The sequence below is a fragment of the Triticum aestivum genome, chromosome 5A, assembly GCF_018294505.1.
Source record: "Triticum aestivum cultivar Chinese Spring chromosome 5A, IWGSC CS RefSeq v2.1, whole genome shotgun sequence".
Taxonomy (NCBI): domain Eukaryota; kingdom Viridiplantae; phylum Streptophyta; class Magnoliopsida; order Poales; family Poaceae; genus Triticum; species Triticum aestivum.
In genome coordinates, this window is record NC_057806.1 from 651,813,564 (window position 1) to 651,827,637 (window position 14,074).

Consider the following 14,074-nt stretch of genomic DNA (forward strand, 5'->3'; position numbering starts at 1 on the left):
AAAAGAAAAAGAGGTCCGGTCAAACGCAGCAGGGGGTCCCCCGGGACTGCAGTTGGAACAGCGCCCCACGGAGCCACCCGGAAAGGGACAGCTGTGCCATGCCAACGCCATGGCCCCCAATGGGCTTCCCTTCCCAGCCGTCTATCTATCTACTCCAGCGCCGGCGCCACCTACGTCGCGCGCCGCAGAGGTAGCTGCAGTGCAGTTCGCGGCGACCGAGGCGCACGAATCGCCAAAACAGGGTGGGGATTCTGCAGCGGCGCCGCGGAGGGAGGGCGGGCGCGACGCATGCATGCTCTGGCGCTGCACACACGGCGCGGCGCCATTGGGCGCAGCGGACGAGAAGCCGCTCCGGCCGGGCCGCACTGTGCCGCTCCAGTGCCCGCTCTAGCGCACTCTGCACGGCCAGGCCAGCCAGAGCGAGAGCGAGAGCGAGCCCCACGCTCAGCTACAGGCTACAGCGTAGTACTACTGGCATGGCACAGTGGCGCTGGTATAGTACTACGGGTAGCTTTGCTATTGTGGATGGATGGATGGGTGTGTGGGTGGGGTGGCAAACATGGGTAGCTGGCTTATTAGCTATCGCTAGCGCCACAAGGCCGGGGCACCCACAAAGGCTTTCACTTCACTGTGCGGGATTGAATAGGAAGCGAGGAGAAAAAGGTGATGCCTGCTGCGGTTTACGGCCCATCAATCACAGCTTGCTCCCCTCCCAGAATGGAGGATGGCAACGAACAATCACTGACCCACCGCCTAGCCTACTCACCTCACCTCACCTCACCTAGTCGCCCACCAGTCGCGTCCGGGGAGGGCCCGCCTGTCAATCGCCGCTCGCCCTCGGCCAGAAGGCCCAACGGTTAACGCAACAATGGCGGACTGCTGTAAAACAACAGAGTGCTTCCCCGCGCTTGTGCAAGGGCGCACCGTGCGACCCATGCATGAATTTGCCATCACAAATTTCAAAGTTTTTTCAACCGTTTGGGAAACTTGAACATTGGATACATGAGAATCTAATGAACAGCCATGATCCGCGTGATCCCGATCATGGCGAGGCGGCGAGAGACCAGCCAGTAGTGTCACCACACATGGCCTGGCAATGTCATCTCTCTCCGATTATAGTTTCACAACAAGCGTTACCGACGACGAGGAGCGAACACCTCGACCGCGCGCACCCACCGCCGTCTGGTCACAACGGCCAGCTTCAGTTGTCCGGCGGGCGGGGGAAGTAGAACCGGTGGTGGTCCGGGTACGGCGGCGGCGGGGCGAGGTTCGCGCCGGCGGCGGCGGTAGAAAATCCTGATGATGCTGCAGCGTAAAGCAACGGCGAGTGGGAGGAGCCCGGCGGCATGGCTTGCGCTTGCCACCCCCAGCCGGGGAAGGACGACGGCTGCTCAGGGGGCCTTGCCTCCATGGGCCTCTCCTGCACCTGCACCTGCACCAGCACCAGCAGTGAGATAGAGCGTCAAGTCATGGCCGTGCATGCACCAAAGCTTTGCTTTCATGTGAATGCACAGTGGCTACCAAGAATAAAGCTGCGCCATGTGATCAGGGTACTACAACTAAGCAAGCTGCTGCTGCATCTAAAGCTGTGCCATGGGGGACGGATGGAACTGCAAGAACCGGAGGGCGCACTGCAGTTTTTTTCGAAAGGTGGTGCGAGCTCACAGGGCAAACAGTAGTGCCCACATCTAGTAAGTACTCTGGTACTACCACACAGCATGCTCTGTCTGTCCATGAGACGAGATGCTCAGTCAACAGACACATCACTACACCCAAAATTCTTGCACCTGTAGATGTTTTAGGAGAGCAGGCGTGATTAGTTTTAGGAAAGAAGCATGGAAACCTTAATTTCAGGAACGAACTTGTCGAAAACTGAAAATGTTATTAGCAGTTTCTTCAGAAACATTATTCAGTGGTAGCAACAGTTTCAGTAAGCTGGTGGAGCAGCGCACCAAGCAGAGGAGGAGGAGGAGGAGGAGGTGGTCGTTCTCGTAGTGATGATGATACCTGTACGTTCGGGTAGAAGCCATGACAAGCAGATGGGTACAAACGCTGGTGCTGCTGAGGTGCTACTGCCGTGCCATGTTGATGCACAGGCCACTGGGACGAAGATGAGCTCATTGGCTACAGCGATATCAAAAGGCACAAATATCGTAAGTTTAGGACAGAGTATATGCCATACGACCTGGATCAATAATATCTCATCCACCGACACAACTGGGCCAACAGCAAATTTTCTATTTGAGCAAATCTAACCACTGAATTAGCTAGTGCTAAACATAATTTTGTTTCTTTACCTGAGAAGAGATCATTGTGGTTGACGATTCAGGGGAATCAAAAGTTAACTGAAGGCCGGCGATGATGTTGTCCCTCTTGGGATCGTGCGCGGTGGGTTGCGACATCCGCAGATCCAAGTCAAGAGCATCAGCATCAACAATTGCTAAGAAAACAACAACGATATCGATGAGATAAGACTTGGGTGTGATTGGAGAAATTCGACAGGTGAGACCGATTGTAGTAGTACCCTCATTTTCGGCGTCGGGTGGAGCATCCCCATTGTAGGAGCTGCTCTCAAAGTTAGTCACAGCTTCCCTCCCATTGAAGCGAATCGCCGCCCTGTCGTACGCCCTACCAAATCCAACATGACACTAGAGTGAGTGAGCAAAGATTAAGGAAGTTTTGTGAGCCCAAATGTTAATGATCAGCGCAAATCAAAGTACCTTGCAGCTTCAACTTCGCTGTCAAAGAGGCCCAGATATATGTACCTGCGCGTGTGATGATAATGTGGGTATCAGGTATATGAGATGAGACCACAGCTCAACGGAGATAGGGGTGTGAAGGTGTAGGGTGACAATTCTGGGTCTGGACCATAATGTGCACGGATTGGATTAGACTAATTTTGTCTGGACGACTCGATCATATACTTATGTGGAGCCTAACAGTTGCTCCAAATAGATGTCTGCAATCGAGTGTCGTGTCGGGGGAAGTGGACGTCTCACCAGCACCAACACAGGACGCGCCAACAACTAACAACATGGATTAACTTGATGACCCTACCCTAAACCAGCTAAGATTATGTTTCAAAAGGGGTAATCTAAGATGATTACCTGCGACAGGCTAATTAAACGTCCACAGCATGAACAGCTGCCCTGTCACATCTACTACTAATTAGTGTCAAGTTCATGAGCAGTCTGTGAAATTTCATTTCAACTGAATCTTGTCAATGGCATTTGATAAAAGAAACTACTACTATGATAATGTGGGCGAAGTGAATTAATTTTAGTGCGTGAGCTGTGTGTGTGCCTGCTTACTTCTTGCCGAGCAGCTGGCCCATCCTTGCCTCCCAGCGGCCGCACTTGTGGAGCGTGACGCCGCGGTACTTGGAGCTCCCCCTGGCGAACCCCGTGCTCTGGCGGCGGAGGATGTGCACGAACTCCTCCTTGGTCCAGTTCCTCATCTGGCAAAAAACACCACCACCACCCACCAGATATCAACCATCGGACAAACCACCGATACATATGTATCCGGCGCACTACTTGGTAGTACAGCAATCAACTAGGCTTGGATAAGATTACCTGCTTCAAATCCTCCTCGTAGTCGCTCAGATTGAAGTTGATGTCGGCCTCCAGCCCCCGGAACTTGATCGCCGCGCGATCGTAGGCCCTGCGCCACGCCACACCGTCTCATCTCAGTACACAGTTCGTGGCCAAATCGGGGCAAAAGGAATTCAAACGAGGCCTGGTTAATTAATTAGTTCACCTTGCGGCCGCGTGCGCAGTGTCGAAACCACCTGAAGAAATTATCCAGTGTTAATCACGAGCCCATACAGCTAAGATAATCGAAATTAGACACCGAGGAGATCGGAGCTCGAGCTGGGATTTGTTTGAGCTCACCCAAGTAGACCTGCTTCCCGCAATCCCTGGTGGAATCAGACGGACAAAGGCCAGCGATTGATTAGTGATTTGGGTAATAACTATAGTCATGGAGGAGGAGTAGGGAGACGAGAGGAGGGCTGACCAGATGTGCGACTCCCACCGGCCGGTCCTGCGGTAGAAGGTGACGCCCCTGTACTGCGAGCTGCGCGACCTCGGGCCCCGCCGCGTCTTCTTCGCGGGCGCCATCCGCTGCGCCACGAGGAGCTCCTCGGCGCGCCGCGGCTGCCACACGGGCGCCATCGGCGCAGGCGCCGGGGCCTGCTGCCCCATCGTCACCCCGGGCGCGCCCGCGTGCCCGGGCGGCGACGCGGGGAAGAGCTGCCTCGTGACGAACCCGGGCCCGACCGGCGCCGGCTCGCCGGAGCAGTCGTCATCATCAGGGCTCCCGAGCAGGCCGAACCGGAAGCCGCCGCCACCGGCGTCCGCGGAGTTGAGCACGGAGGAGCTGGACGTGCCCGAGTCCGCCGGCGACTCCACATTGAGATCCAGCACCATCTCCGATCCGAGGCCCGCCGGGACCGAATAAAACGCACTCCTCGCCCGCCCGCCGCCGCTCGGCTCCGAGCGACCGACCTGGACCGATGAGTGGGGTCGCGTCTATGGCATGGGAGCGCGGTGGCCGCGGGCTGCGAGGGCGGGGCGGGGGGAGTAGAAGTAGTGGTGGGGGGAGGGGGGGGGGAGGCGGCCGTGGTGGTGGTGGCCATGGGGCGGGGGATGAGGACTGGAGGACGACGAGGAGAGGGGGCCAGGCCAGTGGGAGAAAGAGAAAGAGAGAAAGCGAGATGGGACGTCGGGGAGGCCAAGGGCATCAGAGGTAAACTATTTTTGTGCAGCGGAGCCTCGCTAATCGCTACGGCCACACACCCCGTGGACCGGGACGCCACGTGTCGTGCCCTCACGCGGATCAGCCGAGGGTTTTTTCGCCCAGCCGCTTCAACATTTTGCTCCACAAGCTAAATGCCTCCTCTCAGAAAGAAGAAAAAAAAACCTTTTTAGGCTGCTAGTTTGGTATAAGCCATGTGTTCTTCCTATTTATGAAATGATTGCAACTCATTTCTATGCCGACAACAAATTTGTATTATATGCTAGAGTTGAATATATAAAATGTTCACCTACTGAGTAATTTAATTGTTGCGAAGAGGAGTATTATAGCCCAATCATTTTATATACAACCAAGTAGCATCTTGTTTGAATCAGGAATGCGACTAGAAAGGTCTTACACCGGAGACGTTGGACGTTCCCGAAGCTAAATATAAACAAATGTCAACTTGCTAAGTAATTTAGTCCCGGAGGGACAGAGTATTATAGTATTACCGTTTTTTATATGCAACAACCAAGTAGCACCTTGTGCGAATCAGGCCTGCAGCTAGAAAGGTCTTACACCTAAGACTCTAGGCCTTTCTAAAGATACAAGTATATATATCACACGGAGCGTACATCACAAAATATGTTTGTAGTGCAACGAAGAGTAAAGTATGGATGTCGACGCACCTTTGTGGCAGATGTCATGACACTATTTTGTTATTACATCGCTAGCCAAACGCTAAGCAACAAAATGTTTTAAAACCCTCTCCAGTACATCGTATGGAGGGGCACCCACAAATGCCGAAATTATTTAATCCAGCTCCATCTAGGACAAACGGTACAACATATTCATGAGATTTGATTTGACCGACATGAACAAACACGGATTCAAAAGCCATTCGCTTAATTAACTCTAGCGAAAGAGGAAAAACCAGTGGCATGGACAAAGAACCACCCACGTGATCCATGGTATGATAGTGTCCACCATTGCGTGTGCACCAGACGATTAGCTTTTGGTTGGAATTGTTAACGGCCGGCACCATCAACTCATGCTGGTTATCTTAGGCACCTAGCGAGAGTAAGATAAGCCCCCGGCCGTACGCCCTGTGCTGCTAGGTTAGATGAGATCCCTCCTCGCAGGACCGCATTACATTGCCCAAGTGCACCGCACGCCCCCCTCCCTCCCTCTAATCAAATCGAACTCTAAATTAATCCGCGCCGGTATACGTACATACGTACCGGCGGCACATGCATGCCGCGCCCGATCTGGGAGGCCTCGTGTGTTGACCCGACCGCGGCCGGCCGGGCGCAAGCGCCAAGGGCCACAGGCGGAGCAGGTACGTGACGGCATGTCGCGCCGTGCCGACGAGAGCACGGGGGGAGCCGGCAGCTGGACCAATCTAGCCTGGCCTAGCCTAGCACGTACCGCGTCCGCCTGCCGGTGTGTACGTACTGCGTGCACCGCTCTCTTTCGTGTGTGTGTATGCGTGCATGTACCGCGTCGGGGGCTTGGGGGTTGCAGGCTAGGTCCGGGTACTGTTTTGCTCGCCGGGGCCCGGGTGTAATGGGATGGGTGCAATTATTCGACGTAGACCCACGCGAGGGCGGGTACGCAGCCACAGGCGTACCTGTCCGGGCCACTGTGCCGTTCCGGTCGACCGGTCACGCCCCCGCTCGCCCCATCGGAAACGTTGTTCCTTTCGACAAATGCATCCCCCACCACCCGAGAGACGCCCACCCGCGCCAAAGTCTGCCATGTATACTCGCTCTGTCTACGTAAGCCGTACGCGCATGTATGTAGCATCCTCGTAACCTTACGCTCGTGGTCACGGGCCGGCCGGGCGGGCGGGCTCGCGTACGGTCGCGGTCACGGCACCGCGTGGGGGCTCGGCACGGCCACGGGAGGACCCGATGGAATGGACGGACGGAGGGAGGACGGCGACACCGCGACAGCGCCGTAAATGGGCTGCACCGGTGCGGTACAGTACGTTGACCGGTTGAGAGCGAGCCCGTGAGGGTGAGGCGACCCGGTGATCGGGACGTGGGGCGGGGGTACGTGCCGGCCCGAACGCCCCCTCCGGCCTGTGTCTGTGTGCGCGCCTTGAGCTGAGCTGCGGGCGGGCGGGTCGGAGCCTCGGAGGGGGAGGTGGAGCGCACCGTTCTTTTTCTTCATTTTGTTTTTGTCGCGATGGCTTCGCTTGTTGCGTACTGGAGCACATGGTTCTGTTCTAGTATCGAAACTGCTGTAAAGACGATACTGCGTGCACGACAAGGAGACGACGGCCAAATCCAGCCGTCTGCTTCACTTTACTGTTGTGCATGGATGAGTTGATCTGCGTTATCGTTCAGGAATCGTCCACACACCATCGTGTGTATAGCAGCGCTGTTCTAGTATTGCTTTCGCTTGATTTGACGGGTTGAGAAAAGATGGAACGAGAAAAGGAGATGGTTTTTACTACGAAAACGGAGCCTTGCTACACCCGCGCGCGCTTCATCTTGGTCAAGACTTGCTCGTGTTTAGTAGTAGTATGAGCTTTTGAAGAAAGTACTATCAAGCTTTTGAAAGAAAAATAGTGTCTTATAGTTATGTGTCGGTCATGCTATGGCGTGATAGTTGTGCAAGATTTCATAAGAAATATGATTGTTCATAGAATATGACGAGATGTAACTACCATGATTTATTTTTCATATAAAGATAACATCTGTATTCAACTCAAACCATGTGTCTTGGATCATCTACAACCGGGTTTCTCAAATGCCCCTATACACCCGGGCGAATGGCACGGTCAGTGATCAATCACAAAATCGCGACCTAGCCAGACTCCTCGAACGCCTGGACTGACTGGCACCTCGTATGTACAACCCATATTTAGGGCGGATATAGGCAGGCTCGGGCGCGTCCGCCATGTCGGATCCGGCAGACAACACCCATCACAAATTTCATCAAATCCTCACCCCCCACCACCTTCAACCTAGCCGAACCAATCCGTTTCATCTCCTCTCTTCTCCCTCGTCTGCGTCGGCCCTCCCTAGCTGTGTCGTCACCCTAACTTTGTCGCCCTTCCAACGCTTGAGCGCCACCACAATCGCCATAAAACTCCTCCATGTCAGTCTTGCCGCCCGAGACGCTGCTGCGTACATCCAACTCTTCTCAGACTACACCTTGCCCTTTATGTGTTCAACAAACTGTCTAGTTTTTTATTCTTTTGTAGGCAAAACGATGGATTCAGAGGGTTTATCAAATGAGGAGTATCAACACAAGGAGCTTGAATTAATTCAAAATGGGCTCTTCGATTCATTGGATTTGGACGACAAAAATATTGAGATGATGATGATCATCACCATCCAGGAGAAAATGAAGAGGAAAGTGGAGCAAATTCTGAACTTCAAGGGTTCGGTCAAAGGGAGGAGAGCTGCAAACCGGATAGGGTTGTTGGCGCACCACTTCTCTATGAGGACTACTCCCAGCCCGGATCGGCATCCCATAATAGATTTTTTTTCGTCCACACTTCGGTATGTGCAAACCCTTGTCTTGCACATGGTGGAGGGAGTGAAGGCACATGATCCCTACTTCATATTTTTTAATAATTTTTCAACAAATCCCGAAAGTGTAACCCTAATTCAGAAATTGTAGGTCTATGCCCCCGTCATTCACGTGATGACAGTCAGCCCTGGCTCGCCTTCATAGCATTCACGTAATTCAGGCTCAAGAAGGATTGTTGTGGAAAACTCTCGTTCTTTCCTTTGCAGAAATGCTCGACTGCACCGAGCATGCATTAGGTACCGCCGCCGATGCTGTCGGTGAGGTGGTCCAGATGGGGGAAGAGCACAAGCCTTGATGCCACTGCGAGATTTTCTCGCGTCATGGTGAAGGTGTTTGGGGTGGGGTATTTGAGAGAACCAATTGTGCAAGATATATAAAGGTTTATGACTATTGAAGCGGCAAGAGGTTTTCAAGATATTTTCAGTTCAGTTGATTGCATGCATTGGCAATGAAAGAACTGCCTCAAAGATTTGTCCGGGATGTACCTAGGTCACATCAAAGAGGCTACCATCATACTAGAGGCAGTGACATCAAGAGACTTGTGGATTTCACATTCTTTCCTTGGCACGTTTAGTTCTCATGACGACATCAATGTGCTCGAGCAATCTCCACTTATTCAAGAGACTTTCTGATGGGCAAGCGTTGTCGTGCAACTACACCGTCAACATGCACAACTACAACATGGGATACTCCTTTGTCGATGATATCAATCGTTGGTGGGTGCGTTTGTGAAGACCATATCCGATCGCCATGACAACAAACAAAGCCACTTTCAACAATGCAGGAAGCAACTAGGAAGGATGTGGAGTGGATTTTTTGAGTGCTCCAAGCTCGTTGGTGTATTGTCCGTTGAACTGCAATGATGTGGCAATCAGAGACTTTCTGGCATCTGATGACATGTTGTGTCATTTTGCACAATAGGATTAGAGAGGACAAGTGTGAAAGGGCAGTCCGAACCCATGATTTCGAGAAGTCTGGAGTACAAGTTCTCATATCCTGATTTTTTTTGGAGATGCATTAGAATCTTCGAGGTCAACAGTTGCATGTGCAACTACTAAATGATCTTGTTGACCATATGTGGACCCACAGTGGAAAATGTTTAATGTTTGAATTGTGCACTTCAAATAAATTTATGTTCCAACAATATTTTTGCTACGAACAAATGTTATTTATATGTGATATTCATTTGTACGATCGACGTGCATATATTTGAGGTTTTGATACGAATAATGTGATTGTTCGGCAGGACTTTTGAGGGGCCGTTCCACGCTGCCAGAGGTCACGCCCGGGTGCGTCTGCGACATTTAGGAGGTCGGATTTGCCAAGTTCAGATGTAGATGCTCTTACAAGTATATACCAAAAGTAAAAGCGAGACAGGAAAAACAGAAACGAAATGATCTCACAATTCTCATGTTGGGCATTCACATGTCACAATGTTAACATAAGAAGCATCACCCTTGGAGCCAAAGCATGATGAGTTCAAACTAGATAAGACTTGGATACGGCAAGTACACAAATATATTATTGACGACACACTTGAACGATACGCAAAATATGAAATTTCGGAGAGGGGCTGGATTTTAGACATAATGAAGAGGAAGTTCATGTTTTCAGGCCGCCTTGATCCTCCCTACCCTCACTCGCCATCCATGCACGACACAGAAGACTTAATTTGCTATCAGCTCAAAAAAAAATATTTACCCCCATCCCAGAGCTTATGCGTTTTCATGTTTTCTCCGCAAAATAACCCAACCATTAAGCCATCATGCAATCATATTTACAGGAAGACAAGGATCATTGATCTTGTTGTTAACAAATACAACACTATTTTTCAATCTCCGGTTCGTTCACTCACAACACAGCTGGAACACCGATCATCATTAGATGTTTTTCGGTGTTCCCATAGAAAAATGAGCCACACATCAAGCATATCATGTATATTATCAGGCACATCCATTAAATTTAAAGCACATTTCAGTATATTCCATAGCATTTTAGAAAAATAGAACATTGAAGAAACAAGGGATTGACTGATTCATCTCTACCACAAAAAGGACAAGCTTTATTTTATATTCAGCCTCTTTTATATCAATTTTTTCTTATTCATAACACTATTTCGAAGAACCATCCACATAAAGAGCTTAATTCTTGAAGGCATTTGCCTCTTCCATAAAATCTATGAGGGGATTTAACCCCCTCCCCTCTCTAGCAACTTTGTATAATCATAGCAAATGCTATAAAGTCTGGGATAGTTGGATTACAAAGGTTTATCTCTAATCTGTCAATCCTCCAAGAACCTCACATTTTTAGCATTCCCCACACTAAACCTGCAGACAGAGAAAAAGTGATCTCTGTGTTTAAGCAAGCAACACACAAAACTGGGAATTACCCTGTTTAGGTTTGTACCAGCTATACATTGATTTTTATGTACTTATTTTCAGTATAATTTTTTTCACCACAATTTGCAGAACAGAGCATGGTTCATTAGCACAAGGTTCTGAATACGTGGTCCACCGAGATCTTTTGACATACAAACATCTGACAATTTGACTAAGTGTTATTACTTCTTATCAGCTTCTGTCTAATGGCATTCTCTTGTCAAACGTTGGCATGTCCTGTTGAAAACCAAGACTATCTTTGCTAAGCTGTGTTTATTTATTTTTATCAACCAAGCCGTGTTTGACCCGTTTTATTTGTCTTTGCATGTGAGCTGGTTCACCATTTTGCTGAAGGCGTGTGCAAGCAACGCCATAGTTGTCTGATTTTCCCCACAGTTTCCATGTACAACATGATATTGTAGTTCATTGACCTGTACTATGCCAAAACAAATATTCAGAAATACAACATGGTATCGTAGCAAGCTTCTTCAACCCATTGTTCCCTTGTTTTTTCAAAAGTTAGTCAGAGAAGAATGTACAACAGGCCTGCTTGTTTCAGTTTCGGTGCTTGCGGGTTTGTTGAGTTGAAAAGATCTTGGTGGCAGTAAAGGTAGTCCACTAAGCATATCTGTTACACAAAGACTTCTTGCCTATTTTTGTTTACTGAAAATGAACTGGTCTCTGTGAAACGCCTTGTTCCAAAAGTCCAATAAGAACACAAAACGTAGGACATCAGTAAATCAAAATTAAGGAAGCAGAAAAAGCAAAAATAGTTCCGTCGCCGGGACTTGAACCCGGGTCTCTCGGGTGAGAGCCGAGTATCCTAACCACCTAGACTACGACGGAGATGTGTTCCAAACTTTAAACAGTGTCTCTAATCAAATAAAGCTCTGACGGACTAAAGCACATTTAGTGAACATGTGCCATTTCCCGTTATTTTAACTAACCGATTAACGTGATGTAGAAAAAAGAAGACCGATTAATAACATGATCAAAGGAACAAGATGTAAAGTTGGACACCTTAGTCTTGGTGTCCCTCAACACTGCACCAATGGGAGATCGGTCCTTAGCTTTTGAGAGTTGAGGTTTATATAGGATTAAAATAGAAGAATTAAGCAAGCACAGCCTCACCAATGTCTTTCGTCAGAGGCAACCGCTGAGAGCACAACAAGTAGTCTCGACAACATGGACACCGCGTCACGTTGGACGGGGAAACATCAAGGTGTAGGGCATGTGGTTCTAGGGCCTTGCCATGTCATATTTTGCCACGTAATTCTTTGTTAAATTTGTCCAAGGTTAATTCAATAAAATGGAACCTACAAGTTAGGCCTTGGCAAAAAATACACCTCTTGGTCAAACCTGTCTAACCTTAGATGTGACAAACTAAGAGTAACTCCAACGAATCCCGTATCCGTAAAATAACTATCATTTCAAGCAAGTTTGAGCCAACAAATATCTCCAATAGATCCAGTAAACGTGGAATAAAAATATAGAATCCTATAAAATTGACCCAAGTTCCCTTTGGTTTAGGAGAAGTTTTGATTCATGTGAACTTTTGGCGTCAAGGTAACCATCTGAAACTTCCCGCCGCATCACCACCCTGCCAGAACTCCGCCACCACTCCTGCCGCTAGCTTGTGGCGCCACCAGCACCCATGTTGTCGTCGGCCGCCACGCCAGGGCGCCGCCCCGTGTCACCACACTGCCTCTCGCCGACGGCCACCACATTGCCTCACGCCGCCGTCGCTGGAGGCCGCCACACATGTCACTGGCTGGCAGGCCCTATGTCATTATCTAGTTTCCCTAATGAAAAAATAAACACAAATTTTGAGGGAGAAGTTTACGAGATCCAACAAACTAACTTTGATGAACTGTTGGAGTTCCTCTAAGGCAACTTAGTCATAAGCCAAATAACCTCGTAGTTTTTGGACGTCAAAGATGTGGACTGATCACCCATCTGGCGACGACCCATGCCACCCGCCATCTACCTTGACTCTGCCACCTTTGCCAAAGCCTCTACGCTCACCACCCTCTCCGCACCGCACATCAACAACCTCATCATTGGCCACCTAATTTATTATTTAATAAGTTTTAAATGTATTGTCAAAATAAATGGTTTAACAATTGAGACATTTTTTATATGAAAAATAAAAATGTTATGAAATAAATGTCCGTATATTAAAACTAATAATCATCTCATATTTATTTATTTAAACCACATATAGAAAAATATTGCTATTTTTATTAAGTCCATGCATTTGAAAATAGTTGTTCATGTGTGTTAGTATATATGTTTCTTTGAAGGATTTGCAGGCTCTCTTTGGTGTTTTCTTCTCCGAGACGGTGATTTGCTAGAGAGAGATCGGTCGCCAGCGTCTTCTGATCAACATTAATGACTTTCAACCACTGCTTTTACAACCTCTTGGGTTTAGACAAGCTTACCCCGACGAGAGGCGGTCCAGAGGCGGCAACGATAGTTGCTAATGATGCATGAGGATGAAGAATTCGACACTCTAAGAATTTAGATGTATTTTTTCTATAAGGTTGTGTATGAAAAGACATGTGAAACTTAATAGATGACCTTAGGCATTTTCTACAAAAAAATATAAAAGTGTTTACATATTTTCCGTATAAACAAAATAAAACAACGAAAAAGAACAAAACCAAAGAGAGAGAAAATAAACATAGGACAAAAAGTGTGAAAACGAATCAGAAAATGGTCCTTGTTGCCAGGCCACCCATTTGGGAGTTGGGAGAAAGGCATAGCTTTCATAATTGTCATTATCAGCGGCAAATAGGATTCCCATGGAAAATTGGATGATTCATATCTGACGTTGAACCCGTTAAAATGTCAACAATCCGGGTGGGGTGCACACATTTTGGGTTTTGGCTGGTTCTTTTTTTTGCTTGTTCTTGTATTTATTGTATTTTTTGTCAATTTCCTAAAATTTATTTTTTCACCCGTTTTTCTATCTACGTTTATAGTTTTTCCTTTTACACTTTGAACCCTTTATCCATGAGTGTACGAACATATATTCATATGTGTATTAATAATTTTTTTAAAATACATGATTGTCTAACACATGAATATAGTTTATGTGTACATAAAGGTTATTTAATTATTTCACATGTATGACCTATATGCGTACATACATGGACCTATTCTTTATTTTATTATTTTAAATTCATTTTATAAAACCTGTTAATCGAAATGTTTGTTTTTACCCTCACAAAATAATGCTTCTTTCATTTTTTAATAAAAGTCGAGCATGGGGCCATGGGATGGGATGATTAATAAATGTTTATTTTTTGCCATGGCCGGGCCATACAAGGTCCTTCAGTCGTTTCCTCGACTAAAATAAAAAACAGGAGGTCTCGAAAATGGGGAAGATGTAACACAAAAAATGTTGTGGA

General features: G+C 48.2%; 1 protein-coding gene and 1 non-coding gene across 4 annotated transcripts; both read right to left on the reverse strand.

The window, feature by feature from the left end:
- Positions 1–943: 943 nt before the first annotated feature.
- On the reverse strand, positions 944–4,620 carry LOC543360 (APETALA2-like protein 2). Of its 3 annotated transcripts, none has more exons than XM_044527740.1 (10): positions 4,018–4,617; positions 3,894–3,919; positions 3,760–3,790; positions 3,576–3,663; positions 3,312–3,457; positions 2,721–2,765; positions 2,525–2,628; positions 2,298–2,440; positions 2,008–2,124; positions 944–1,432 (listed from the first exon to the last, which is right to left on the reverse strand). In XM_044527740.1, the coding sequence occupies exons 1-10, from the start codon at positions 4,428–4,430 to the stop codon at positions 1,202–1,204; spliced, it is 1,344 nt and encodes a 447-aa protein (XP_044383675.1). In that variant the 5' UTR covers positions 4,431–4,617; the 3' UTR covers positions 944–1,201. The 3 variants fall into 3 exon arrangements, with proteins under 3 accessions (XP_044383675.1, XP_044383677.1, XP_044383678.1); XM_044527743.1 differs by lacking the exon at positions 944–1,432 and adding an exon at positions 1,522–1,787 and having other exon boundaries at positions 4,018–4,618; XM_044527742.1 differs by lacking the exon at positions 2,008–2,124 and having other exon boundaries at positions 4,018–4,620.
- A 6,814-nt stretch (positions 4,621–11,434) lies between these two features.
- TRNAE-CUC (transfer RNA glutamic acid (anticodon CUC)) lies at positions 11,435–11,507 on the reverse strand. Its single transcript has one exon. It is a non-coding gene; the product is annotated as a tRNA-Glu (tRNA).
- Between the last annotated feature and the right edge of the window lie 2,567 nt (positions 11,508–14,074).